Source organism: Rhipicephalus sanguineus, chromosome 10 (assembly GCF_013339695.2).
Source record: "Rhipicephalus sanguineus isolate Rsan-2018 chromosome 10, BIME_Rsan_1.4, whole genome shotgun sequence".
NCBI lineage: Eukaryota > Metazoa > Arthropoda > Arachnida > Ixodida > Ixodidae > Rhipicephalus > Rhipicephalus sanguineus.
The window spans coordinates 61393813-61421472 of record NC_051185.1 but is presented as its reverse complement, the minus strand read 5'-3'; the positions used below and the strand labels follow the sequence as shown (position 1 = coordinate 61421472).

Genomic DNA, 27660 nt, shown 5'->3' with positions numbered 1-27660 from the left:
ACGGATGTACTTGGTGGACCCCGGCATAAAACACTTTCGTGTTAAAAAAAAAACAAAAAGAACTACTGTTTACGTTTACATTGCTTTCTTGCTGCTAACATGTGTCAGAGTTTAATCTTCGGTGCTGAATCTTGAAAGTGGTGGCTCTTCAGTCTTGTCTTCGTGGAATCTTCCTTGTCTTGTTTCCTATGGGGCCGGCTGTTGATTTTTGGTTTAACTTCTCGTACTGATTAAGTGCTCTACAGGTGCTGTCTCATCCTCGCGACTTATTTCTTCATAAAACGCGTGGACAATGCCAGCACTAAGAGTTGTGGGAAAAGCAAGAAATGCCTATCGGCATTTCCCGCTTTTCTGATACACGCTGTTATTTCCGTTTGCCTAGTGGAAAACGCACGAAACGAAGTGAAATCGGTTGAACGCGCAACGATAGTCATGCGAGACAAGGCACAACTGATATCCCTCGTATATGGAACAATGGAGAGTTTATTTCCTCATGACGTCACGTGAACAGACTGCTGGCGTCACGAATTGTGCCGCGAAGACGGTGAACCCCAGGAGAGAATAACACGCTCGTTCTTTGCATTTTCAGATGTTGTTTAGGGGCCCTTTAAAGGAACTGGTCTGAATTTTTAATGAGTTAATATAGTTTCCGCAAGAATTTGCGGATACCATACGGAAAATACGTAGAAATGTTGTATTGGAATGTTATACTGAACGCTTCAGTTGTGCAGGTGCTCGGAGTTTGTTTTCAAACCGTGTTGCACGTAAAAAACACAATGGACGAAATGTTGAGACGATCACAACCGCGGTACTTTATACCAGAAAAATTTTTCCTTCTGTATTTCGGGCCTTGGTTGTCGCGTAGCCACGCTATATCCATGTGAGTGAGCGCGGTCATTACGCCCGAAATAAGGGCGATATTGAGCGCACGTTTATGTGGCACAAAAAGTAAGCTAAGGGGTAGCCGTTACAAACAAATTGCAAAAGGCTGGCTCTTGTACTTCGTGCTGGCAATATCTAAGTTATCCATAATTTGAAAAATATGTTTATGCGAACTCTGTGAATCAATGGCGGTTCTGTTTGATAGCATACGCGTAAGAGGAGATGGGTTTTGTGTTGGTTCATCTGTCGTGTTTTCTGTGTAGGCCGCTTCATGTGGCGTCTTGGGGAACTGTAGTAATACGCGTGGTCTCTGTTTTAGGGACAGCTTACAGCTCTCTCTCTTGGCAGAGTACTTGTGAGGTACTCTAAGCTATACCTATTTTAATGCGAGAGCTGCAAGTCTCTATCTCATTGGACGATTCACGGGCGGCGAAGCTAGGGTTACAGAAGCCCACGTGACGCACGTCATAGGTGACGTCACGCTAAACCTCCACAATCAACAACAAAAAGGAACCTCCCAGGAAGAAATAATTCAAATACGCGGTATAAAGGAACGTTCTAGTAACTACTTCATAGACTGGTTTCGTGTCTTTGATTTGCGTTGAAATATAACTGATTATTATGTTAACGCGGAAGTGTTTTAGGCCGGGAAATGACGTCGAAAAAATGCACGCGATCAGATAAAAAGGTTCCGTCAACGGGTGTCGAACCCACGACTTCTTGGTCCGCGACAACATATGCAGGGCACACTATCCACTGCGCCACAGTCACTTTTTCTTTCTTTATTGCCTCACACATGAGAATGTTGACACACTAATCGCAAGTTACGGAACAGTACAACGATACACCATCAGCTGTTAGCTGACTGCATGTTAAAACTTTGGCATCTGTAATAACGATTCCACTCTGGAAATCCATTCAAGTACGCGGTCGCACACTGTGAATGCCTTACAAACGCACTTATATCTCACACTTCCCTGTCGCAGTGCTCTTGGTCGGCGGGGTGGTGTCAGCGTCTGGGAGCGGTAAAGTGAAGTAATGGATCATGACCGTGGCCTCCGCGATTAGCTCCTTCTACGCGTCCGTCCCATTCGGCGAGTTTCCAATGGGAGTGCAATTTTGTCAACGTCTTAAGACACCCCGAGGTGGCGACCTTAGCCCAAGCCTCGGCCTTGCTTATAGCATTCATTCATATTAAAAAATTGGGGAAGGGCGAAACGCAAAGGTAGTGTACATTAGTACACTCTAACAGGCGTAACCAAATGAATACACCAGGGCACACGAACGCCTACGTGCGAGTGCCACTACCATACACCCAAGTCAAGGATTATCGATGGCTCCCGATTTTAGATGCGAAGCAGCATAGGGGGCTTTGTCCCTCACTCCCGCGTCCCGCGGCGTCCACCCACCCCTGCGCATGCGCGTCCCCCCCCCCTCTCTCCTCTCTTACGCTCAACCCCCCCTATCCTCTAGGAATCCTCTACTCTACGGAGCGGCGCGCACGGCAGGTGGTGCGACAGCTGCATACTCCGCTGGGGGCGCCACGGTAGTTACGCGGTATGAAAACGACGGAGCGCGCGCACCTCATTCTCTCTCCTGTGCAGCGCCGCGATGAGCGCTCGGGCCGCTGCCGCGAAACGGGAGCGGCGACGCGGCGATCCCGAACTTCGGGCTCGCGAAGCCGAAAGGAAACGTGAACGGCGGCAAGCGGACCCTGAACTCCGGGCTCGGGAAGCCGAATCAAAACGTCAACGTCGAGCGGCGGATCTCGAGGCGGCGCGGCAACGCGAAGCCGAATCGAAACGCCAACGTCGAGCGGCGTTGTCTCTCTTCTCTCATACATTCTCATTCGTCCTCTCAATAAAATTACACCATCTCCCGCTCAAGCTAACCATCTCCCCGCTACTTCGCATCCACACATGGTCACCTTTAGCGGGAGATGGTGTAATTTTTTACAGGCAAGCTGTGTTTGCGGGCCCTGTGCCGTCGTAGTGTCGGCGTAGTTCGCTAGAAACAAGTCGCTTGACGAGGGTGAAAGGGGCAGCATCGCGAGAGGGGAAAGGGAAGGAGGTCACGGGATCGACCGCGTAGAGGAGGTGAAATTTAAAGGGGGTAGCTTATAAGTGTAGAGGCCTGGGCTAGTTGGTTAGTGTTCATAATTGCACGATTTTGCAGCGCGCGAACATAGGAAAAGGGACAGATTTTGCCACTTTGCAAAATAAAGTCAGTTGGAAGTCAGCGCTCTTTCTGTCTACTCTGTCCCTTTTCCTATGTTCGCGCGCTGCAAAATCGTGCAATTAAAGGGGGTGTTTTGAATAAAGAAAAATTCAGGCAGGTACGCACTAGTAGCGTGAACACTAAGGAAGCGGCGGAGCCGGTGGCGTTGCCCTCCTCCTTTCCCTCCTCCCCATGCTCACTTCCCTTTCCCACTCCTTGCTATACTATACTGTATAAGACAGCTCCGCTAACGTGAAACCTGGTTAGGTGCGAAGCACCGGTGTTTCCCAAAGGGACACGTCGATAGCAGTGAGAGGACAACGTTCTCTCCATGGAGGGAAATAAAACCTTCATTTGTGATGCAGTGATGCCCTCTCCCCTCCTCGTTTTTCCTGACATCTCTACTCCCCACCCACACTTCCCTTTCCTGCCCACTTGCTGTACAAACGCCTCCTCTAGAAACATGCCTGTGGCGTCGCTGGCTATCCCATTGTAGCCTTCCTGCCGTGAGTTGTGGTCGCTTGTCGAGAGATGGCGCCACGTTCTCTCCTATTGGTTTCAATGGGGCTGACGTAGTGTGACGTCGAGGGGTGTAATGTGCGCATGCGCAAGTGTGTGTTGCAAGCGGCCACCGCAAGGATCGCCAGCTACTGCCCTCATTAGAAACGGTGAAGGAGGGAAAGGGTAGGGCAGGAGGTTCTTGGCTCACGCGGCAGGCATCTTTCTAGAGGAGGCGTTGGCTGTACTATGCTATACATGGCTATGCGTTGCTTTATCCTCTCCCCTCTTTTCCCTCACCCTCACTTCCCTTTCCCATACCCTTGCTATACTATACTATGCATGGCCATGCTATATATATCCCTATGCTATACATGGTTTTACCAGCGTTACAAGCGACGTAACACACTAGACGCCGACAGCCCGGGCTTGTAAAGTGCCCCGAACTTAGTGAAAATCTTGCCGTAACTTGGGAGGAAGATGTAATGCCTGACGAAAGGGGCGACAGCTTTACGATGGTTTTGAGGGGCGTGTATATGGCTGGAATAGTTTTCTTGCGTACTTCGAACCTTGGTGGTGTCGCGCCTCTGCACTGTGTCCACGCGAGGGAGCTTGCTCATTACGCTCGAATGACGTGCGAAATGGAGTGGGCGTTTGGACGACGCAGACATCTAGTTAAATGGCAGCTGTTGGAAATGAAGTGCGGGTCGCCTACGCTTTCACCGTGCACCGTAATTTTTACGTGAAGGTTTATTTGGGAGATACTTTCAGTGCGAACGCCGTGAATCAATGGTGGTTCTGCTTGATAGCATGCACGTAGCAGCACTCGGCGGTTGCGCTGTATTACACACTCATTCGTTGTGCTTCCTGTGGGCAAGGACTGACTACTGCTTGTATTTTTCGTAACCGGGATGGCGCACTGCTCTCCCATTGGAGACTACATGAATACGCCAAATCGTACACGACTTCCTCCAAACACCCGCACACTGCTTCATCTTCTTGAGAAGTAGTATTATGCTTTGTTAATGTGATTGTTGTATCGCCGATCTGTAGCGTCGAATGCATTATTGCAGATTGCGTCTAGCGTTTGCGTAAGGTAGACTGCCGCAAGTTACAAGTATTTGGTGCATAAGTGCCCTTACGCTTTCGTTTATAGGTTCAATGAACTTTTATTTCTCGTTGGAAACTGAATAATGCACATGTTTTATTGTTTCGAGCTGCATAATACCTCCTTCCATCAGCCGGGAACTCTTACCGCTCCCCCATAGTCGAGTACAGTGCTCTGTATAGTTTGGCCGTTTTTCTAAAAACACGGTTTATTGTTTTAGGGAGAGCTTACGGAGCTTTTGTGTTTAACATGCACTCTAAAAAAAACATTCCTTTGACTCTTTTCTGCCATGTATATACACTTTAAGAAAACCTCGAGCCTTTGGGGAGTATTTTTGCCGCACAACAATAATCGTCATGTGGCTTGCTCGCGTCTCCTTTCTTGAAAACCCGGCTCTCGACGCTTTCCTATCAAGAATGCTATGTCACGCTGGTAACGCGCACGCCGTTCGTGACCGGGAAGTGCCGGGACCGCGGTGATAACGCGAGGAAAGCACGCGAGGTAGATGACGACTGACTATAGATAGCGTGGCAGAAATACTCCCCAAATGCTCGATTCTTTTCCTTAGAGTGCACGTATACACCCTAAAAAAATCGAGTATTGGAGGAGTGTTTCTGCCGCACAAATATAATTGTCATCCATCTCGCATGCTTTCCTCGCGTTATCACCGCGGTCCCGGCACTCCCAGGTCACGAACGGCGTGGCACGTTATCAGCGGGACAGAGCATTCTTGATAGGAAAGCGACGAGAGCCGGGTTTTCAAGAAAGGAGACGCGAGCAAGCCGGATGACGATTATTGTTGTGTGGCAGAGATACTCCCCAATGGCTTGAGTTTTTCTTAGTGCATATCTCACACATATATATAACTCTCTTTAAAGAGACACGTTAACTCTGTTTTGTAGAGTCGTGGGACGCACGACTCTCCAAAAGGAAGGGATACAGCTCCGAGGCTATAGTCGTCTAGAGATACTATTCTGGACGCTGTCGAATTCCGCCATGCAGTGGGACTCGCCATCTCGTCGGCTCCGATCGGCGGGAGGGTCTGCTGCGACATCTGTGATTGGCTTAGAATGCCGCCATTACAAAATTCGATGACGGGGCGAACTTCGACCGTGTCCAAATAGCAAAGCGAGTAATGCAGCCCTTCTGGATGACGTCTGTGTAATGTACGTGACGTCACCTAGCTTTGCATGACAAGAGAAAGGTAAACAAATAGCGTATGATCGTTCTTTTCTGGAACATTTTTTACGTGTTATAAGTGTGAAGGACTCAATGTTGCTTATATCGCGCACACGAGAAAGCGGACTGTAAGTAGACGACTTTTACAGGTTTAATACTGAACTTAAAAACTTGCTTTTAACTTCCTCAGACTCACCTTAATGATTGTAGTATGCTTATTTTGTTGTTTTGCGATCATTTATGGATTAATATATTTGTTTCCCGCATTTTTTTGGCTTTGAAAGGTGTTATCTGTGCAGTTTTCAGTATTATAGTTTAATGCGCTGCCTTGTACTTGTTTATACATTTAAGTCTTGTTTTACAGCGAAAGCTGTTATGAGATCATTTCAGCGGCCGTTTTTGGCGCCGTAGTTTTCCGCCGCCGCCGCCGCCGGTGTCCGTAACCGCTGTTGCTCGAAATAAGAAAAAAAAACGAAATAAGAAAAAAAATTGCAGGATGGAACGAGGTTCGAACCTGGGCCCTCTGCGTGGGAGCCCAGTATTCAACCTCTGAGCCATGCCGGTGCTTGAAACTGCCTTGCAAAACGGTCCTATACAAGCTTCATGTCGGGAAGGAACCACATTAACATATGTAATGTAGCGTGGTAGAAGAGTAAAATAACAACCAAGTGTCACACAATGCGAATTCTGTAACCAGGCGTCACACAACGCGAATTGCGCAACGAGTGAGTTGTTGAATGCTTCCAACCCATTACAAAGGGCTCTGCCATAATTCTTCATTGTCATTAGCCACAGCATCAACAAAGTGCACATAATGCCTTACAGGTGTTTAGCAGGTACCACGGTTCTGCGCAGAACGACGAAAAATTGCGTAGTGGCTGCTTCCTTCCTTCACAAAAAATTATGATTTATAGCGTAGTGGGTTCCTCGCAAGTGCACTTCTATTGGTTGCCAAGGAAGCCCATAAGGCTCCCATGATCCATTTCCTCAGGGTCCCAATAAAGTTAATTCCCTATCTCTATCTCTTTCTCACGTTAGCGTATGTTATAAAGCGTGGTGGAAGAAGGAAATAACGACCGGGCGTCACACAATGCGAATTACGTAACTAGTGGGTCATTTAAAGCTTCCAACCCATTACAAAAGGCTCAGTCATAATTCTTCATCGTCATCAGTCGTCGCATCAAGAAACTGCACATAATGCATTAGAGATGGTACCTCGCTTCTCCGCAGAATGACGAGTAATGTCGTGGTGGGTGCTTCCAACTTCACAAAAATTATCGTTTGTGGCGTAGTGGGTACGTTGCTAGTGTAGTTGTATTAGTACCCACAAGAGAGTTTATATAAACGGGCTCTAGAAATGCCGCTCTTCGAGCTTTCGCTGTGACTGTGCTGCGCTTTCCGCGCAGGCCTGGCGTTTTTTTCTGTTTATTTATGCCATGTCTACTAACTGGTTTTATTGTTAAGTTTATATGTTGCCATTATTGTTTGTTGTAATAATTCTTGTGATCACGCGGAGGAGGTCCCACTTCAGCTTCTAACTACGAGACCGCCTTCTGTATATACATATCATGTAATTAGCACCGTTTATTAACGTGGATAAACTGATCCTGATTCTGATTTTGGTGAGCTTCCAAGCCTACTGCCGAGCCACCATCCTGGTTTTACAACGGTGTAAAAATCATCTTCGTGTTTGTCGTCGATGCTGTCTTCGGGAAGCTGTCTATTTTGTAGACGTGTTCAGACGTGGAATGGTGACTAAAGATGGCAGCTGGCCTCTTGGCGGTCTGTTTTACCGTATATTGCGAGAACGGTAAAAGAAATTTAAGCGAGTTGTAGGTCTGTGAAATCTGAGTAAGCCGCGGAGCTGGCAAGCAAGCGCCATCACCTGGCAAACGCAGATTTTCTTTCTTCATCATTCCTCATCATCATCATAATCTTCTTTCTTTCTTTCTTTCTTTCTTTCTTTCTTTCTTTCTTTCTTTCTTTCTTTCTTTCTTTCTTTCTTTCTTTCTTTCTTTCTTTCTTTCTTTCTTTCTTTCTTTCTTTCTTCTTTCTTTCTTTCTTTCTTTCTTTCTTTCTTTCTTTCTTTCTTCTTTCTTTCTTTCTTTCTGTATCGGCCTCTCTCCTCCTTTTCCTTCTTCCAACCCACATCAGTGCTCGTCACTGTCGCTTATCTTTCCCACCCCTTGCTATACTATACATGGCCATGCTATGTACATGGCTATGCTATGCTTTACCCTCTCACCTCTTTTTCCCCCTTACCCTCACATCACTCCTCCTCACCCTCGCTTCCCTTTCCAACCCCACTGCTGTACTATTCTATGGATGGCTATGCTATGCTAGGAGCTGCTTGGCGCATACCCGCTTTATGTGGCGCATACCTGTTGAGTTTTGGATGGTCGCCCACGTAATTACTGCAAGCCCCTGTTTAGGCTTGCAGTAAGCGCACTTGTATGTATAAGCACCCTTGATAAGCATCCTTGAACCCACGGTCTCAACCCTTCTCTTCGATACTACAGGTCACCGCCACCGTCGCGCCGAGTGCAAGCGTCGGCCTGACTCCAGCGTCGTGGACGACATCCACTGCGAGCCGAGCACCAAGCCGCAAACCCTGGCCGAGGCCTGCAACCTGCACTGCACGCTATGGTGAGGAATATGAGGATTAATTGGCGACGCACACGCCCCTGTGCTGCTTGTATTGTTAGATTAATTACGTGCACTGTGAAGCGGCCCCCCTCGCTTGGCGAGATGTGACTATGATGCTTGAACCTTTATGAAACCAAGAGATAGCGAAGCTTCGGAAAGCACAGGGAGCTAATTTGTGATTTTTAATCTAACTGCACGAATGACATTGTAAAGGGTAATGGAAGTAGTCGAAATTTATTATTTTATTTCGTCCACTTGGCGTTGAATCTAACAATATATCCAAGATTCCTCAATCAATCGTCGACGTTTCTGGGCTGTTAAACCGTATCTTATCGTCACCACAACAGAAAGCAAGGTGATCTTGTCTTGTTCCCTGTTATATTGATGACTGTGACGGCGTTTCACAGCCAAGTACGAGGGCGCGGGTTCGATTCCTATCGAGGGCGACTGTATTTTGACGGAGGGCAAAATGGGAGAACTCCCGCGCACTTCAGATAAGGTTTTCGCTTTAGCACTTCAGTGTTGTCGTGACTTATCCGGTGTGCCCCCACTTTGCTAACGCGCCTCGTAGCCATATCGTTTTTTTGGCGCGTACGACTTGGGAGTGAACAACCGATTGAATCAATCAATCAATCAATCAATCAATCAATCAATCAATCAATCAATCAATCAATCAATCAATCAATCAATCAATCAATCAATCAATCAATCAATCAATCAATCAATCAATCAATCAATCAATCAATCAATCAATCAATCAAATATTTATTCACAATTTGATATATAAGCACATGGGGTACACACTCAGGAGGTGCCATAGAACATGGCTGAAACGGGACCTCCTGTTAGAAAATTACGCGTACGAGTAATGAATAACAAGACAACAATGAGTAATTCGTTTGTTTTCCTAATTCGTGGCCGCTTCTTGTCCTGCGCCTTGCCCCTCTCCTTGATCGCAGGTGGCGTGTTGGCGAGCCCTCCGAGTGCTCCGCGCGGTGCGGCAACGGGGTTCGAACCCGCAACGTGCAGTGCGTGCAGCGCTCCGACGGCGGACAGGAGTCCGTGGTGCCCGACAGCCGATGCGAGGCGCGGGAGCCCAAGCCACTGGAGGTGGAAAAGTGCGGCGAGCCATGCCGGAACTTCCGCTGGGACTACGGCGACTGGCAGACCGTACGTACACGCTCCTCACATATGTATAACTTCAAATTAAATTTCATAAAAAAAAAACTGAGCAGGAATTTCATCGACACGCAGTAACGTGTTCCTTTGCGAAGTATTTTCTGGTATGGCCATCATCGGGCCAATGAAATAATGAATTAATCGGGAATCAAAAGGAATTTACAATTTCCTTGATTTGTTTCTGCGTTTGACTTCTATACCTTCATTTAATTGCAGTGAATTACAGAATAAAGAGTTCATGTAATTATGGAATCAAGCTAGATTCGTGCGTGAATTAAGTACGTAATAACTTAACTAATAGAACTGTGTTTGAAAGTGTATGTCTATATGTTCCACATCCTTCCATTCAGTTGTAGCTTCAACTTTCATACAAATTTTCTGAATGATTTCCACCTCCTCTTTCCTGTTCTTCACTGCAATAAAGTAAAAAAAAAAGTCTGTAATGCACCGTCCCGCTCTCCGTCTCCTCCCTTTTAGTGCAGCAAGACGTGCGGCGGTGGCGAGCAGGCTCGCTCGGCTGTGTGCGTCAACGAGAACCAGGAGCGGCACCCGGACTCTCAGTGCGACCTCTCGTCTCGTCTCGTGAAGCGACCGTGCAACAAGGGTGACTGCCCGCGCTGGGAGCTGGGGCACTGGACAGAGGTGAGCGTTTACTAAACACCATCAGCCACGCTCGCGTGACATATGACGCGGTCATAAGGCCGGAAACGCAAGCACCTTTGCATTTACGAACAAACAGCTTTCGTCGCCGCAGCGTTTCGGGATACCTGTGCCCTTAGCGACCGTCCGTGGCTTCTTTCTCTTTGTATACCAAAAATTAAGTGCCCGCCACCACCACTATGACGGACCGGTGTTCCCTTAGCAATTTAAGGGGAAATTCTGTCATTTTTCCTGGCGAACCTGTTGTCCTAGCTTTCGGGTAGTTGTACCTAAACTCCCCTTTGTAGTGAGGCAGCAACTACCTAGGCCTCCCTTTGTAGCGAGGCAACGACTCCAACGTTCAAGTGCCTTTCTCCTCGCACCTGGCGGACCTGGTTTATACTTGTACATAAACACCAGTCTACTCTGCTTTCGAGTTGTGAACACGCACATTTATCGCCTTTGTTAAACCGAGCTCCCTAACACGCCCCAAGCGCACGTAACGTTAAAAAAAAGAAAAGAAAGAAAAGAAGAACGCTGGAGATCAATAATCCGTAACTATACAGTCTTTTGTGGAAACTTAATGTTATTTCTTGACGCGGGTGCTTTTGAACTACGAAAATAGTTAAGTACATGAAAGTGCTGCCATCTGCACAAATTGTATTGCTCTGTGCTTGATATTTATTGAGGTGCCCCGTGTTTTACAGGCATTTTTGTGCATGCTTTCGTCTGTATTGAGTAGCATGAAAATGGATGTACTGAGCTATCTGAGCCTGTCTGGCCTGTGATATCTTGTTTGCATTTCAGCTGCATGGTTGTTGCCTGTAGCATGGGAATCGAATATCAATTTAATATGTGTTAGTGTAGAACAGATATAGTTAGTGTATCTGTAGTTTTTTTCTTTATTTTTAGCTTTGTTAACCTTGAGTGTTTTGCTGAGAAAGCCCAATGAAAGGTAGAGATGATTCGTAAGGAGAAGTTTCTCCATATAAGATTGCCTGCTGCATTTTGCCATATTTTATGCTTGATGCAACACATTGTAACGATCGCGCGTGTCGCGTTCGCAAAGGCGACCACAGCAGCGTGCAACGTTTGAAGTTTTGGCATCCGGCATACCTTGAGTTTTTTAAAGATCCGCGCTGACTCTAGTCAGGCACACATCTATGTAGTAGGCGGTTGCTAAGAGGGGCGGGCGGAGAGGAGGAGGTTGCGTCTTAACAGTAAGGTGTATAATCCGGGCTTTCGAGAAATCGTCCTGGTCGAAATCTCCGGAGCCCTTCACTACGGCGTCCCTCATAATCACGTCGTGATATTGGCACTTAAAACCCCAATAATTATCAATACACTGTTAACGTTTTCTTCCTCGGTGGTACAGTTTAAGATAGAGATTTTGGTGGACAGCGTTTTCGCGGCAGCACATTCTGATGACGTCCTCTATGCGCGCGCATCGTTCGACGTCGTGGCCGCAGTGTTCTGTGACGTGCGGCTCTGGCCACCGGAAGCGCCCTCTGTGGTGTCACGACGGAGACCGCGTAGTGGCGTCGAGCTTCTGCCACCCGTCGCCGCGACCGCAGGACACGGAGCCGTGCGAGATGCCGCCCTGCGAGGCGCCCGCCAGATGGCACCTCGGCGAGCAGGGACCCGTAAGTCACTGGCCCAGCATTGGGAACACGCGTACGCTCCAATGGGGAGAGAGCGACACTGAAGTAGTTACTGGTTTACAGTATGGTTAAGCGTTTAAAGGCCGACTGCAACAACACTTTGGACCACGTAAAGACTATAGTCGGTTACAATCCAATAATAAATGCAAGCTCCGCCTACGGCCGTCGCTGGCCCACCCAAAATGTATTCGCATAGATGCCCCCATCTAATTACATAGTCGGATGCAACTTAAAATGCTCGGAGAGGCCTCGCCCAGGCGACCGAAGCGTGACAGCCAATCGCCTCCGCGGCCAGAGAAGTAGCCCCGCTCATGCACTCTGCAATGTTCTCCGAAGGCGCGGTCCCCGGCCGTCCGGCTCGTGACGTAAGTCTGGATTGCGCGCCCATTGGTGCAGGCATCGTGTGCGTCCGCCCTTGAGGAGGAGATGCCGCGGACTTCTAAAGCTGTGTTTAGAAAAAGTAGGACGCATCTTAGGAAGCTACTAAGACTTGGGTACAGTGACTATGCAAAAAGACGGTAACATGTAGAAATGACTAAGCACTATATACATGAAGCAAAGGTCGCGGGATCGAATCCCGGCCGCGGCGGCTGCATTTTCGATGGAAGCGAAAATGTTTGAGGCCCGTGTACTTAGGTATAGGTGCATGTTAAAGAACCCCAGGTGGTCGAAATTTCCGGAGCCCTCCACCACGACGTCTCTCATAATCATATCGTGGTTTTGGGACGTGAAACCCCAGATATTATTATTATATATACATGTAGCATTCTTACAGAAACGTCCAAGTTCACAGGATGTCCTTAACACATGCGACTAGGTTTCCTTATTGCTGTGACGTCAAGCAAGTTTCGCGATTCTCAGGCGGGTGATTTTCTTAAGGCCTGAACACACGTACGCGTTGCAGCGCGTCAGCGCGTGACTTTTTGACGCGGCGTCGTGCCCTCTCCCTATGGGAGGAGAGGGCGCGCGGCTACGCGAAGCTGCGCGCCCTCTCTCTCCATAGGGAGAGGGCGCGACGCCGCGTCAAAAAGTCACGCGCTGACGCGCTGCAACGCGTACGTGTGTTCAGGCCTTTACACATACACGTGTACCTGTCGCTGGTTTTTGGTTTAAGACTTGAACTTCCTGGCAAATTTCAGCAAATAATACGACATCACTGCTCGGGGAAACGCAATAATCTAGGTAGGGACGACGAAATTTTAATTGTTAATATGTGTGCTATTTACATTAGCAGCAAGTAAGTACTTATGGTTACAACGGGACGACTCTCTTGCACAGGTGAATGTCAGGTGCGCCGCAGTCCTGGCCGCGGAGCTCGTATTTATTCTCGGGTTGTGACCGACTATAGTTTGACATAAATAGGTGCAAGGCAGTGCTTACGTTTGGAACACGAATGGATGCTTCGCGAAAGACTCGCCGAAGTAACTGTTCTAGTACCGCACCTAACAAAACAAAAAAGAAAAAAAAGAAAAAAGAACGAAACGCTACCCCTACCGTTCAGTGGGTGCGACGCATGACTCCGAGCGTTCAGAAACACTGCGGCTGCTCGGCATGACCTACTAGTACCGATCACCGCATACGACTGCGCCCTGACGAATCACGGGGGCTGTTCTCAGACTTGTCATGTCTGCTAACCACGAGGTGCCCGCGTCGTCTTTCCAGGTCCTAAGGGATGTCTGTATTAATATTAAACTGTCAGCCGCGCGCAGCTTTACCGAGGAAATTGTTTTATTTGCGTAAACTACTCGTTTGTGACCAATTAAGGCAAGGGCACGTTTTGTTGCAGTAGGCCTGTGATCCTGAAGTTCAGTTTGAATACTCTTCACATGCCGCAGAGTCTTTGCATAGTAGGACGCCACTAAATTAAACGCATTTTCGCATCTGGGCCATTTCTGTCTGAAAACACAAACACAGCAGTAACGTACGTGGTTCAGGAATCAGGTAACGAGAAAAGTGTAAATATCAGAGTTGCCAGTCTGGAAACCTCGACTTGCGGATACGTCGAATCTTGAACGAAGAGAAAAAGAACAGAACGATAACAGTTCACATTTGCGGACCTCGAAATGATATGAGTAATTCTGTCTGGTTCTTATTGTCCTGTCGATAGCCGTAATGATCACTGCATGACGACCCGGCGTTTTTTGACAAACGTCTATATGTTTCTAGCTCAAGTGAGCATGCTTTCGGTGTATGCTTGCCGTAGCAGTTATACCATTGAAAATATGCTCGTAGGAAATTACACGTGACTGCATGCGGCATGTTTTGTGTGCATTTTTGTGTTTTGTTTGGTACGTGAGTTGCACACGCGTCCACCAAGGTGGGCACCATGAACGCACTGCCGGAGGAAACGTCCTGTGTTCTGCACGACCTTGTGAAAGGTTTTTCCTGGCACGTCGTTCAAGCGGCGTGAAATTATTAATAGACGTGGCTACTTGCCTCAACTTTGTTTGATACTGTAACTAGCTGTTGAGGAATTCGTTAAAGAGCGCCTCACCACAGCAACGAACAAGCGCGCAGGCGGGGGCGATGGTGTCGGTGAAGTGTGAAACGAAGTGCGCTCGCTTACTCTCTCCGTCACGGCGCACAGAGACACTATGTCTCTGTTTTTAGTAGTAGCTGTTGCCTCTTGGCGGCCATAAAGTTTTCTACAATATTTGAGGGAACTGTGGCGCTGAGATCATTCAGCAAGCATGGGAATGATGGTTAGTACACGGATTTACCTAAGCGTCACGCTTGCTGCTTTCAACGCGCTTGTGGCTTTGTTTATTATTGTGTTTTGGCGTTTGCTTCTGATAAAAGAATGGATCGTTGTGAAATTCGTGCCCCGATTCGAATTGGTAAGCCTAAAAGGTCAAGGTGGTGAAGTGGAACTGCTGAACGGTTGCTGAGCTTCGTCTTGCAATAAAGCGGATGCAGGCGAGACGGAGCCAAAATGAGCCGAAAGAACGAAGTTTTGGCAAATCTATGTACTACCCATCATTCCCATGCTGGCTGAAGCGCCATGCGTTGCAGCTCCCATAGACACTAGCGCCAGATTTCCCTCTAGCGTACTATTATGAAACTCTATGTTGGCGTCATGATAACAGGTCAGTTAAACATGCGTTCTAAGGTAAAAGGAGACGCCGACCAAATACAAAAAAAAAAATCACAGCATATCCACGGAGTGAATGATGATGAGTGGGCGAAGCTGCGGAGGTTCATCGGTAAACCGTGAATCTTCCGTGAATTCTGCCCAGTACATCATCACCGACGTGAGATAGGGCGCGTTTATACTAAAGGTTCGATGAGAGTTATGGCGATTTGCAGCTCACTTTAATTTTACATGTACGCTGTGAATTTTCATTGTTTAACCACGCACAGGAGCAATCGCACACACGCACTACCTTGGAGGTCAAAATCCAGTGCCTATATATACGGGGTGGTCAGTGAACGGTTGTGCAGTGCGAGCGGTCGGTTTTTTCAATCAAGACGCTGCCGCGACGCTGCCTGCGTCGGCGCCGCTGCGCCGCGAGGCAAGATAGGGGGGGGGACCGTAGGAGAGGAGAAAGAGGGGGAAGCGTAGGAGAGGAGAGGGTGGTACATATCACGTACTGTCGCAGCGCATTGTCTTTAGGGAGCCTCCATGTGAGCACGCCCCCTCCGTTTTTAAGACTGGTTATGGGAGAGGGGAAGGGGAGAGGGTGAGTGGAGAGTGAAAGAGAGAGGGGCAGGGGACATGGGGTATGGTGAGGGGAGTGGAGAGGAGGTGTGTGGAGAGGGTATGCGCATGCGTAGTAAGGGTGGTCACTCCGCACACCACCACCACCACCACCGGACAGATACTGCCGTTTACTGCCGGCTGCCGGGAGATACGCCGGACAACGGAGACGTGACAAGGTTAGACTAAGAGGAGCTACGCCCCTAAAAAAGAAATTTTATGACAACAGACACCTCGGATCCCATACGGGGGCCTGTTGACAATGAAACTCGAAGCCGAAACGACTCTTGCCTTAAAATTTCGTCTTATTGTATTTGGTCGGCATCTTCTTTTACCTTTGATCCTGGACATTCACGAGCAGACGTTGTTTTCGTCGAACTCTCGATTTAAATAATTTACATTAACTCCTACAACAACGAAATTATCATAAAAAACTTACTCTATAACGTTTCCCTCGCGGCGCCTCATATATAGCTTCTAGTGTTAATAAAAAAATTACAATGTTCCTTCATGAGCGGCCTTTTAATTATCAAAAATCATACATTATATGGGACCTCGTTCGCAGCCATCGCCGCACTCCTGCCTCAAGACCATAATATCCATAGGTGTTACGAACACTTCCTTCATTTAGCGATATGTGCCCTGCACTTTCCAGCCAGGGACGTAAGAAACGCTGATGCACGCATGCGCCGTTGGTGACGTGAAGGTGCCGAGAACGCAGCGTTACAATTTCAATCAACGAGTGTAAGAACGTTCTATAGCATACCCTCACCTGCACAACCGCTGCAATGTGTCATCTCTATGTACGCCTTTGATGTGTTCTAAACAGCATCCTTAGAGCTGGCATGGGGCAGGTCGACAGCAGTGGTCACAAAACATGCAGTGAGAGAGAGAGAGAGAGAGAGAGAGAGAGAGAGAGAGACAGACAGAAATGAGAGAGATGCCTATAGAAACACCACTGTATGCCGTGTATCAGCTGATCATTCAATAGAATCTGGAGCGGCCAGTCATGTTTTGTATGGTAAGTCACATTGGAAAATATGGGCACCCCTTCACAAATGCGTCTTACACGAAATATTGTATGCGTAGGCATAGGTAATTTTTATACCTGGAAGGACATGGATTTCGATGCCAACTGTAGCGTATGACTGATTGGCTACATCTCTGGTACTTTAGGAGTAACGATGCGGAAGAGCTGCAGATAAAAAAAAATTAACAGGGCACACGTTGCTTGCAAGAACTTACCGCGTTGTCGGCTCAAAAAGAAAAATCGTGTTATATCATTGCCTTTGATGACCACGCCAGGCTTTCCAAACAAATGATTGCACAACGTACTTCCATTGGTGGGAGTGGCACATCGTAAAGGGGAAGGGGCTAGGTGGGGACTTCAAGGGCTGCTATGCTAATGAGTGCTTGCGCATAACGCGAATAAAACGCTCGATGAGAGACGCAGAAAAACGCAATGACTAAACAAGCGTGGTTCCCTGCCTGTTCATTTTGCACTGCATCCAAGCACCAACTAACACAATGAGCTCATGCTTATTCATTGTACGGAATAGCGATTCCATTTTGATGATTTAGTAGTGCAACACTAACAGAGACAAAGGAAGGACATAGGCGGACGTACATATCTCTGACATACTACATGTCTCCGTTACTGTTGCGGTACAAAATCATCAGTCATTTCATCAAAATCATCAAAACCATTTCCTAAGTTCGCTCTTTTCGCGTCCTGCTCCGCGCCTTCCTTTCCGCACCGTGACGTCAAAAAGTGCTCCGTAACGTGCGGTGGGGGTGTGACCTACCGGAACGTGACGTGCCGGTCGGCCAGCGGTGCGATCGTCGACGAGGTCCACTGCCACGGATCTCCGAGGCCGCATGAGGCCTCCGAGTGCAACCGAGTCTCCTGCCCGCTGCCGTGGAACTCCTCCCCCACCGCGGCGGACAGGACCGGCAGCGTGACGTCAGCCGCGTCCGAGCACCCGTCCACGGGCCCGCGGTCCAATTTCGCGGCCTGGAAGTCGGCGCCATGGTCTCAGGTACGGTGACGTCTCGAGAAGGCGTTTAGCATTGGACAATTTGAATTGCTTCACCGTACCGCGCTGTTATCTGGGTCCTTCATTTACCGATCACCTTGCCTATTGCGCTGTTTTAATTGCGTAGCACTTTAGGAGCCCGGCTTGTCATCCATTCGCTGTCTCATGTCGCATGGTCACTCAGTGGTCAATGCTGGCTTAAAGCAAGGCTTAACAATGCTCAAAACCAGTGCAAAATCAACTAACAAGGTCTAAAATAATATAAGCTACAGAAATAACCAAGAATTAATCGCTATAAGTAATCTAACATCGCGAAAAACGGTTCTGAAACATCCGGCTGATGCCCGCGCCGCGCAAGAGAGGGCGCCACCGCCTCGGCAAGCGCGCGATTGTCGATGGAATCGATGGGTTGCCCGTGCTACGCACTTCCTCAGGTTTCACAGGTAGTGGAGCTGCATTAACCACAAGAATCAGAACTACACTGTGGACTACACAAGAACGACGTTAGCGCAGGATTTTTTGTTTCAGTTTTCCGCGGGCGCCGCGACTTTGCCCTCCATGACAGTTACAGCAATATTCGAACCTCCGGTGGGCATTTTATATATTCATTCATTCCACATGAGATACTTGTAAACATTAAAGAAAATGGGCGAAAATGATCAGGAATGTGTAACTGTATATGTAGATCAGAAAGATATAATGCACGCCGTTTAGTTAAAGAATGTATAATACTGTTAATCAGAAAACTGTTGCGTCTCTTTGTCACATTTTCTTTTGAGATTGACTGTTAAAAACATGAAAAACATTGAAAAAGGAAGAAAGGGATTGGGAAAAAGCAATTGCAGGGACTAAGCGTACGGTGCCTGAAGGTATGCGTACTTTGAATTATCCCCTTTTCACGATTGTGCCTCTTATTGCCTGTAAAAGGTTTGAGAATGTTGAACCTACTCTTGGCATTTGAGGGAACATTGATGTGAATTTACGGCACATGGTCTACTCATCATTACCAACTGCTTCTGCAGGCATCATTGCCTATTAAGTTCATCCCTCATACCTGCGAATCATGTAAACTGCGGCTGCGCAGTGCTCGGCGACGTGCGGCAGCGGAGTGCGCAAGCGTCAGGTGAGCTGCATCAACGAGGTGACGGGCGCCGTGCTGCCGGACGAGGAATGCGTCTACGAGATCCGTCCGAGCGGCGCGGAGGCCTGCGACGCCGGCACCTGCGGCAAGTGGCAGCACGGAGACTGGTCAGCGGTGAGTACACTATCAAGCGTGCGGAACAGCCTCGTCCTTCGCCTTTAGGAAGTTAGGTTAGCGGTCACCGTATATGCAGGGACGGGCGTTTTTCTCGTAAGATTTGAATGGGAATACTGGAGGCGACCCTTAATCCTTGACTTAGGTGTCTGGTAGTGGAACTCCCACCTTGGTGTTCGTGTATCCTGGTGTATTGCTTGGGTTAACTCTGCGTTTCGTCTTGCTGCCGAAGCGGATCTCGGAGGCCACGTATAAAGAATCGCGTGATTGAAATCTGCTCCACCAGGTGCCACGACGATCCGAGCTGCTCACAAAAAAGCCGTCTGCTCTTCCAATGAACTCATTTCAAATAACGTTGGTTATTTACCCTTACAGTTAATTGCCCCTTAACTTAAGTCAACTTATCCTGCGATATCATACGTGTCCAGTATAACTCTTAGCTTCAACCAGAATATTCAATTTCGCAGCAGTTGTAAATTTTAGAAGACTCCTTCTGAATATTCGGAACACCGGAAGTAAGTGCTCGACCGGAAGTGCTTGGAAGAGAAAGGAGAGTGTCACCTTTTGCTCTTGCCACTAACAAAAATCAAGGTTGTCTGTTAGAGACACGACACCCGTAGTCGCGGCCCGATGTTTGCACTCGGACTCGCACAGTTCTAATGAGCCTTTCACAACCTTCGCACAGTGCTCGTCCAAGTGCGGCCCGGGTGTGTCCAGCCGGCGCGTGCAGTGCTTCGTGCGCGATAACCTGCGCGAGGTTCTGCCCGACAGCCAGTGCGACGAGGCGATAAGGCCCAAGCAGGAGCAGCCGTGCGTGGGACCATGCCTGGGCAGCGGCGGTGTTCCTCCCGTGGACAACGGCAACCACCCGTCAGGGAACCACGTCGAGGGTCCCTACCGCTGGCGGTTCGGACAGTGGGGCACGGTGAGTATTTGGAGCAGGGCGACACCTGCGACGCGTCTCGTTAAAGATGTACAGGGTCGACCACATCAACGGTGAACACATAATCATCATCGTTATCATCCTCATCAGCCTGACTACGCCCTCTGCAGGGCAAAGGCCTCTCCCATGTTCCGCCAATCAACCCGGTCCTGTGCTTGCTGCGGCCACATTATACCCGCAAACTTCTTAATCTCATCTGCCCACCTTACTTTCTGCCTCCCCCTTGCGCGTTTGCCTTCTCTTGGAATCCAGTCAGTTACTCTTATCGACCAGCGGTTATCTTGCCTAAGCACTACATGCCCTGCCCATTGTCCATTTGTTGTTCTTGAATTTTACTAAGATGCCCTTAACACCCGTTTGTTCCCTGACCCACTCTTCTCTCTTGTTCTAATTAGTACTGCTCATTAGTACTCACCGGTATTTATTAGTGACACTTCTTTATTGTGCAGACCTGTAAAACTAGAACGTTTATTCTACTTCACGGGGTAAATGTCCGTTATGTAACGTCTAATAATGGTGTAAACAAAAACAATGATTTTACGAATTATGTATTGAGCTTCTGTGAGGTCTTGAATACTAATGAGGTGTTCACCCTAGATGTAGACGACCCTGCGCCTGCGCGAGTGCGTAAATTTCGGCAGGAAAGCCACCTTCGAAGCGTGCTTCGCCGCAATATGAGCCATTATGCAGTGAAGCACGCTTTACGTCTGTTTGGCGATTTTCTCGGGTAGCAGCGCGTTGTTACAAGTCACGTGTGTACAATCACCAATATGTCTGCGAAAAAGTCTTGACACCATTATGAGTGAATTATCGCAACTATCGTTGCCTATTGCACCAAATAATTCAACCGAAGAAAAACAAGTACTGAGATACACCTTTCCTATTGTTCCCATCATTATTTCCTTCCCCCGACTGCTGACCCAAAGGTCGCAGGATCGAATCTCGGCCGCGGCGGCCGCATTTCGATGGAGACAAAATGCTAGGGGCCCGTGTGCTTATGTTTAGGTGCACGTTAAAGAACCGCAGCTGGTCGAAATTTCCGGAGCCCTTCACAGCGGCGTCTCCCATAATCATATCCCGGTTTCGGGACAATTACTATTGTTATTCCTTCCTTTCTTGCTCTTCCTCTCAACGTGGCACTGACGTCATTCCGGCGCAGTGTTCCAAGAGCTGCGGCGGCGGCACCCAGCGCCGCCAAGTGGTCTGCGTGGACAACCTGGAGAGCAAGAGCAACGCGTGCAACGAGCTGCTGCGGCCTCCCGAGACGCAGCACTGCAACACCGAGGAATGTCCCTCGTGGTCAGTCAGCGAGTGGACACCGGTGAGTGCTGGTCGCCTGTGCAATCCGCCTTTTTCATTTTTCCTGCGCTCTCCTTTGCCGCGTTGTGTTGGTAGGGGGGGGGGGGAGCTTTGCGGGGTGACGCGGGACAACGGGGATCGCCGGAACTAAAGCCTCCGAGATGGAAATGTGTGCGGAGACCCTACCACAGTGTTTCGCGTCTTTCCCGCTAAGTGAAGGACGCATGCGCCGTGGCACCGCGAAAAAGGCCGATCCTGCGCGCGATTTCGTATCTGCATACCGTGAATTCACGACTACGCGTTGTCCTGAGGGTCATGTAGACTATTATCACGCTAAGTTTTAAATCTTGTTGATGTGTTAAAGGAGGTCGACCCGCGGGAATCGGCTCAGTCAATACAAAATGTCCAGCCGCTGAGTGCGAGGTCAAGGGTTCGATATCCTACCACAATTCAGTGAGTAAAAAATGGTACAGCGCTCGTGTACCATTCTTTGAGAGCACGTTAGCCAACTCCAGGCGACTCGCAATTCCTCCGGACCGTGAAGGACGCCTTAACAGGGGGCTCCGGGGAGCGCTGTTGTTATGCCTTTCAAGAGGAAGAATTGTTTATAGTAGCTCTCTTCAAAGTGTGTTTGTTGGTGGCTGTTCATCTTGAGATGCAGCAGATTTATGCTTAATAGTCGGTTATTTATACTGACAAATAGCGCAGCAGTCATCCTGCTTGATTGAAATGAGCTGGCCTGTAAACCTAGGTTCGTTGTATAGTTAATCTTTCACTCGCACCTCGCTGTGCTTTCTAATAAAGTTAGTTGCGTGACGGCGCTGTGGTGTAGGCTCTTTTTGTGTCCTCGCATTTCGCGTTGCCTAATTCAGCGCATGTAATAAATTCCAACTTGCCTAAACGTTGATTCCTCTCACAGTGCGATCAAGAGTGCGGCGGTGGTCAGCAGACGCGCCGCGTCGTGTGCCAGGGCATCATCGGCTTCGTGGACGCGCACTGCCCGCAGCCCAAGCCGGAGATCAAGCGTGCCTGCAACATGCACTCTTGCGCCGCGCCCACGGCGAGCTACCGGTGGCGGCCCGGACCATGGTCCTCGGTACGACCGCCCTTTTCTATCGCGTGGTTACGCCGAATGTGGCGTAGACTGTCTCGCGTGGTGACGCGGAAGAACTCTGCGATGGTTTCCGGGTAGCCGAGAGGTCAGGGGGGTGCAAGTTTAACGAAGCTTGGGAACGTTCGTATACATATGGTTGCTACTTTAGAAGATATGCGAGATTCGGTGAGTCCAGTTTCACCGGACATCTAGTCCGTGCTACACGAGATGGCTGACGTCGCTCAGAATGTGGGAAAAATTTGCATATTTCGCTCAAAGCGAGGAGCGTTGACAGTGATAGCAGCGTTTAAAGTGGCACCTTAACAAGCTAGTTCTAACTACAACCAAGTGCGACATGTGCTATTGCACCAGAATGTGAAAGCTTCAGCAAGCCATCCCTATCTAAAAATTTCATATGACACTTATTCAATAATCTCGTATGATCATACGAAAACACATATGATTCATATGTGTTCATACGAGATTATTGGATACGAGGCATATGTGTCGTATGAGAATTTTTTGATAGGGATGTAGTGCGAGTAATGGTATCTGGAGATGGTAGAACTTTAGATTACATTGTAAAGAGCACTTGTGCTTGCAACAGTGAAATTATATGTTGCTCTCAGATTGTGGTCTCCACCTTAGGTTTGAAGTGTCAATTTTACAAAGAAATTTAATTAAGATGAAAGGATGCCCACTGTGTATGAAATGTTTTTCTATTGTTGGTTTTGTACTGCTGTTGTCTGAAGATTTCGGGATTAATACGGCAAAGATGAGAAACCCTATACTCGGCGACAACTTTTCTTGACAGCACTGTGGAAGCTACAGAACCAAAGCGCATGCCTGCTACCGTGCCAGAAAATAGTACTTTAGTTTACTGATAATTATCTGATTTGCCTTGCTGAAATAAATGCTGCTTTATTTATTATGAGACTCAAACAGTTGCGGGAAGTCGTAGGTAAAATACAGTGATTGTTCACTTTGCAAGAATCCTTTCCTTTTCTTTCCATTTCTTAGACAGCACCACCTTTTCAGCACGCCCGTTTTCCAAAGTAAACATGGCGTCCGTGACGTAGTTTGCCAGTGTGCGGCCGCAAACGTGGTCTTTCGCTCTCCAAGAAAAATATACTCGTATTACGACACGAAAATGTACACTGAACAATCTAAATGTCACCCCGTTCGCATTTTTCATGTATATGTTTTGCTAAACTGAGAGCGAGCAAAACCGAAATCAGCCGCAAGCTGCCGCACTACTTGCGGAGCAACACGAATATGCGGAAGCCCCGCCTCCGTAGCCTTCGCTCCACTGTCAAGATAAGTTGTCGCCGAGTATAGTCTAAAGAACTTTGAAATTTCAATTACACATCATCTACATCGCATATACTGTTGGCATTCGCTTATAACGTATGCCCGATTGTATGCTAGACATAACGCCGGTGATGACGACAGAATTATACCTTGGCTGTCCGTAAATTAGATATTGCAATGAAAAAGCAGGAGTGGACCAGTATATATATATATATATATATATATATATATATATATATATATATATATATCAAAGTGGCAACAGAAGGACTGATTAGTTTTACATGTGCCACAAAGTTTTTGTTCTACTACATGTAGAGGTTTCCTTTCTTGTTGTGTGTTTCATAATGTGCTGGGTCAAACAGTGACAGATTGTTTTAGATGTGTTTGTAACAGGCGTTGACGATGCTTTTATAAAGCTTTTAAAGGCTTTCTGATGAAGTATCCTGTTATAGAATATTAATTTCTTCATATTCTCAATTATGGTATCAGGGAAAGTACAAGTAACGACATGATATTAGAAGCAGCTTAAATTTAAAAAATAAAACATGGAGTGAATATCACGGGGAATTAGTACCATTGGGACATTATATAGAACTTCAGCAAGTGGAAGCTTGCTAAAGGAATGCATTTTGCAGTGAGGTGCATTAGCCTAAGTGCAAGTAGTTGTGCAGGTTTTTAAGTTATGTGGAATTTTGCAGGACTAATGTTGTTTCGATGCTATCAAAATATTGGCACTTGAGCTTGTTTGCGTAGCTAAGCGAATTTCAGTAAGATGGAATTCACACTTGATTTAGATATCTGGAAACCATTAACATGTTGTCAGCAGTTTTGCCACTGCTTAAGATGTTCTCTTCAAGTGTACACATCATTGTTGCATCTATAAAGTAGCGTAGTCTTTGTGTAGTGCTTGTTTGGGCGTGTTTGTTAGCTTAGTGCAATTGTAGCTTGGTGGTGGACGTATGTGTTTCGTTGAATTGCAAGCCTGAGCATGCGCACTTTGTGTTTTTAATCAGTGTTGTAACTCCTTAAAACATGCTTAAGCTTTAGTAACAGGCTTTTATTTTCGAATACGTAACACTGCACGTTCTGTAATGTTAACACGAGTGTATGTTGCTTCAGTATGTGCTGTGTTGATACATGTTTCTGTTTGAATTATATGTTGTGTCTGTTTTCTTTTTAGCTAATTCAGTCTACATTTCGGCTCAAAGGTTTTGTCGGACCACTTGAGGTTGACCGCTGCTAATGCAGTTTATAGAAGTTTATCTGAAAATAAACTTTTTATGCTTCGTTTTGAAGGTTACTTTCTTGTTTTGATTTCTTATGTAGCGAACAATTTCAAGTCGATTTACTTTCACTACTTATTTTTTTCCTTCTAAGCAATCTAGTCCTTTTTTTAATTTTTGCTGTGACATTGTGCAATAGCACCATGTGCTTATGAAGGTAAAATTATTTTACTTATAAACCACTACTTTAGAGTAATAAATATCCGGCACTAACTGTTTAAATGACCAAACTGCAATTTACGAGTTCAACGTAAAGGACACAGGAAGGTATTCAAGTATGCATTGCAGATTAAAATTTGAGATGCCTTTTAGTTTTCGTGTAACGGTGCACAGTGTGCCTATTTAATTTCTAGAAATAGCTATAGCTTGCAGAAGTTTTAGAAGTGTATTCATGATCGTTTGTTGTCAAGGCCGTGACGAATTTTGAACACATGTACTTGATGTCCGTAAACTGTACGACCTCATCGTGCTGGCAACCAGCTCGGCTCATCGTCACACGACAACCGGGGGAGGTGAGGCCACGACATTTGTAACGCCTCGTAGTCGCTTATCGCCTTCACTTGACTTCCTGTCATATGCACGTGGCGTCAGGCCACGATTACGAACTTTGCACTCGCTACGAAGCTCTCACATGTAGACGCGAAGCTTGCTTGTGATGCGCAATATACTTATTCTACTCGTAAAAAAATAATGCGTCATAGTAATTCGTGGAAGTGCGCGTGTGGCCGTGCAACCTTTCAAAATCATTTGGCGTTCGGCCTGATTAAATCGTGTATGAAACTGTGATCACATTAAACAAATTCAGTTCAGAAGCAACGTAATATTGGGAGGAAAAGGAAGTAATTTCTAATAGAAATGTTTCTGTCGGACTTCCGAACACGGAGCTTCTTTCGACGTGCTGCTGGATTAAGCACAACTATCTGCTCTTCACGGGGAAAGTTATTACAAATCAAAGACATCTTTGAGGAAAAGCATCTAAGATACGTTCAAAACACAGGCCGGTCGTAAACACGATTTACTGAAGCAGCATCCTCTACTTGCACTGAATATATATGTAAGAGGACTGTCCAACGGCATGCTTTCCTCTACGATGTCCAAATGAAATTGAAAAATGTAAGCGCTTATTCTGAAGAAATTAAAAAGTGTTTTCGTAGTTTGAGTGTCCCGTCTACATGAAATGTCATTTTGCTGCGCATTCTGCAGAAATCGACAGACCTCCTGTCGCTGCGCACGGCTTATGCTTCTTCCTCAGAACTTTGCAGCAGTAGTAGTGTGCGCATTCTTGTGCATGCCAGCTGTGGAATGATGGGTATGCAAAAGTCTGTATGTAGTGCACACTCGTTTGAATTTTTGTAGGCTACCGTTTTCAATAGGAAACTTTTTTTACTGCAAAGTGGTGCTAGGCTTAGCACGCGACATCCCTGAATGTGAAAAAAAAGACACCATTGCAACGTTTAGCTTTGTACTGTGATGTGACTAAACTGCATGGAATTGCAGTTTGGCAGGTCACGTCATGTCAAGTGAAGCTTGCTGAGGTAGTCTTTTGCCCCGCAGTAGAGGCAGCCGGTCATTATGACGGTTATGTTGCAATGGCCGGTTACTGATCTCAATAACCGTCATTTTGACCGGTTAATGACCGGGTAATGTTCGTCATAACCAGTCATGACGACAGGTTATGATGAACTGCGTTCGATGACTTAAGTGATGTTTGTCATAATGATATTGTTACCTTTACTTTTACTTTAATAACATCTCAGCTGCTCCATAAGTGCGTGAATGAAAGGACAACTTTGGCTAGACGGAATTTTCGAAAGGTTGTTTGAAGTGTGTGAAGCGCACACTTAAAGTAACATATGTGTGTGCATCGACATAACATCACCGCCGCTATTCCATCGTGACTAAGCAATGTCGCCGGACTAAGTTTTTTTCTGTTCTCACTTCCGGTGCAGTGTTCGGTGACGTGTGGCAGCGGCGTGATGAAGCGTAGCGTGGAGTGTGTCGACAGCGCCCTCCAGGCGGCGCCCTACGCCAACTGCGAGGGTGATCCACCCGAACACATCAAGGACTGCACCATGCGGGAGTGTCCCCGGTGGCAGCTATCTCCGTGGTCACAGGTTGGTTGCGACTATTTTAACCTGTGTTGGTTGCTCTGTTGAGCAATATCAATACGATGCTGATCAATTGCGCTTGCCACGTCTCTTTCTCTCGCGTGTCTAGTGTTGCGCTTCGAATAAAAATCAATACCAGCTCGCTTAGCTTTGAGAACTTTGGTCAGTATCACGTTTCAAAAGCTACACGAAAAAAGAAAGCTCACAGTGCAGGAATGGAAGTTGTAACTTTCGAAGGGACCTTCTTTAAGACTAGTACACAATTAGTAACAAGAAATTTTACAAGAACGATATTAGGAACACAGACGAAAAATGGCAAGAACACCCACGAACAAAGATTTGCTTCTGGGGAGCAGATACTGATTTGGACATCATATTTCCGATTTAGTTATTGCAATAGAATAGCCCCCCCACCCTTTTTGAATTAAAGCTTGACCAGTCAGATTTTATATATTCGCTATATCCGGTGACACGATGTATCCGTGTTTATGTCGAGGCTTCACTATAATCGTTTGCTCACACTAAAGCATAGCTTGAAAATTTCTAGATATGAGGATCCAGAGAAAGTTGGTATTTCGCTGGCTGAGTGTACGTTGATGAACTTTGCAGAAGATTTGGTTCAG

The 27660-nt window shown here is 47.1% G+C and overlaps 1 protein-coding gene across 1 annotated transcript in view; it reads left to right on the top strand.

The window, feature by feature from the left end:
- Positions 1-27660, top strand: part of LOC119371961 (A disintegrin and metalloproteinase with thrombospondin motifs 9) — a 367660-nt gene that overhangs the window by 317665 nt on the left and 22335 nt on the right. Inside the window, exons 19-28 of the mRNA XM_037642406.2 lie at positions 8404-8530; positions 9490-9700; positions 10187-10351; positions 11818-11991; positions 17479-17745; positions 18827-18997; positions 19683-19922; positions 21100-21261; positions 22159-22335; positions 26879-27043. Of these exons, the coding sequence (XP_037498334.1) occupies positions 8404-8530; positions 9490-9700; positions 10187-10351; positions 11818-11991; positions 17479-17745; positions 18827-18997; positions 19683-19922; positions 21100-21261; positions 22159-22335; positions 26879-27043 (1859 nt within the window). The remainder of the gene's footprint in view (positions 1-8403; positions 8531-9489; positions 9701-10186; positions 10352-11817; positions 11992-17478; positions 17746-18826; positions 18998-19682; positions 19923-21099; positions 21262-22158; positions 22336-26878; positions 27044-27660) is intronic.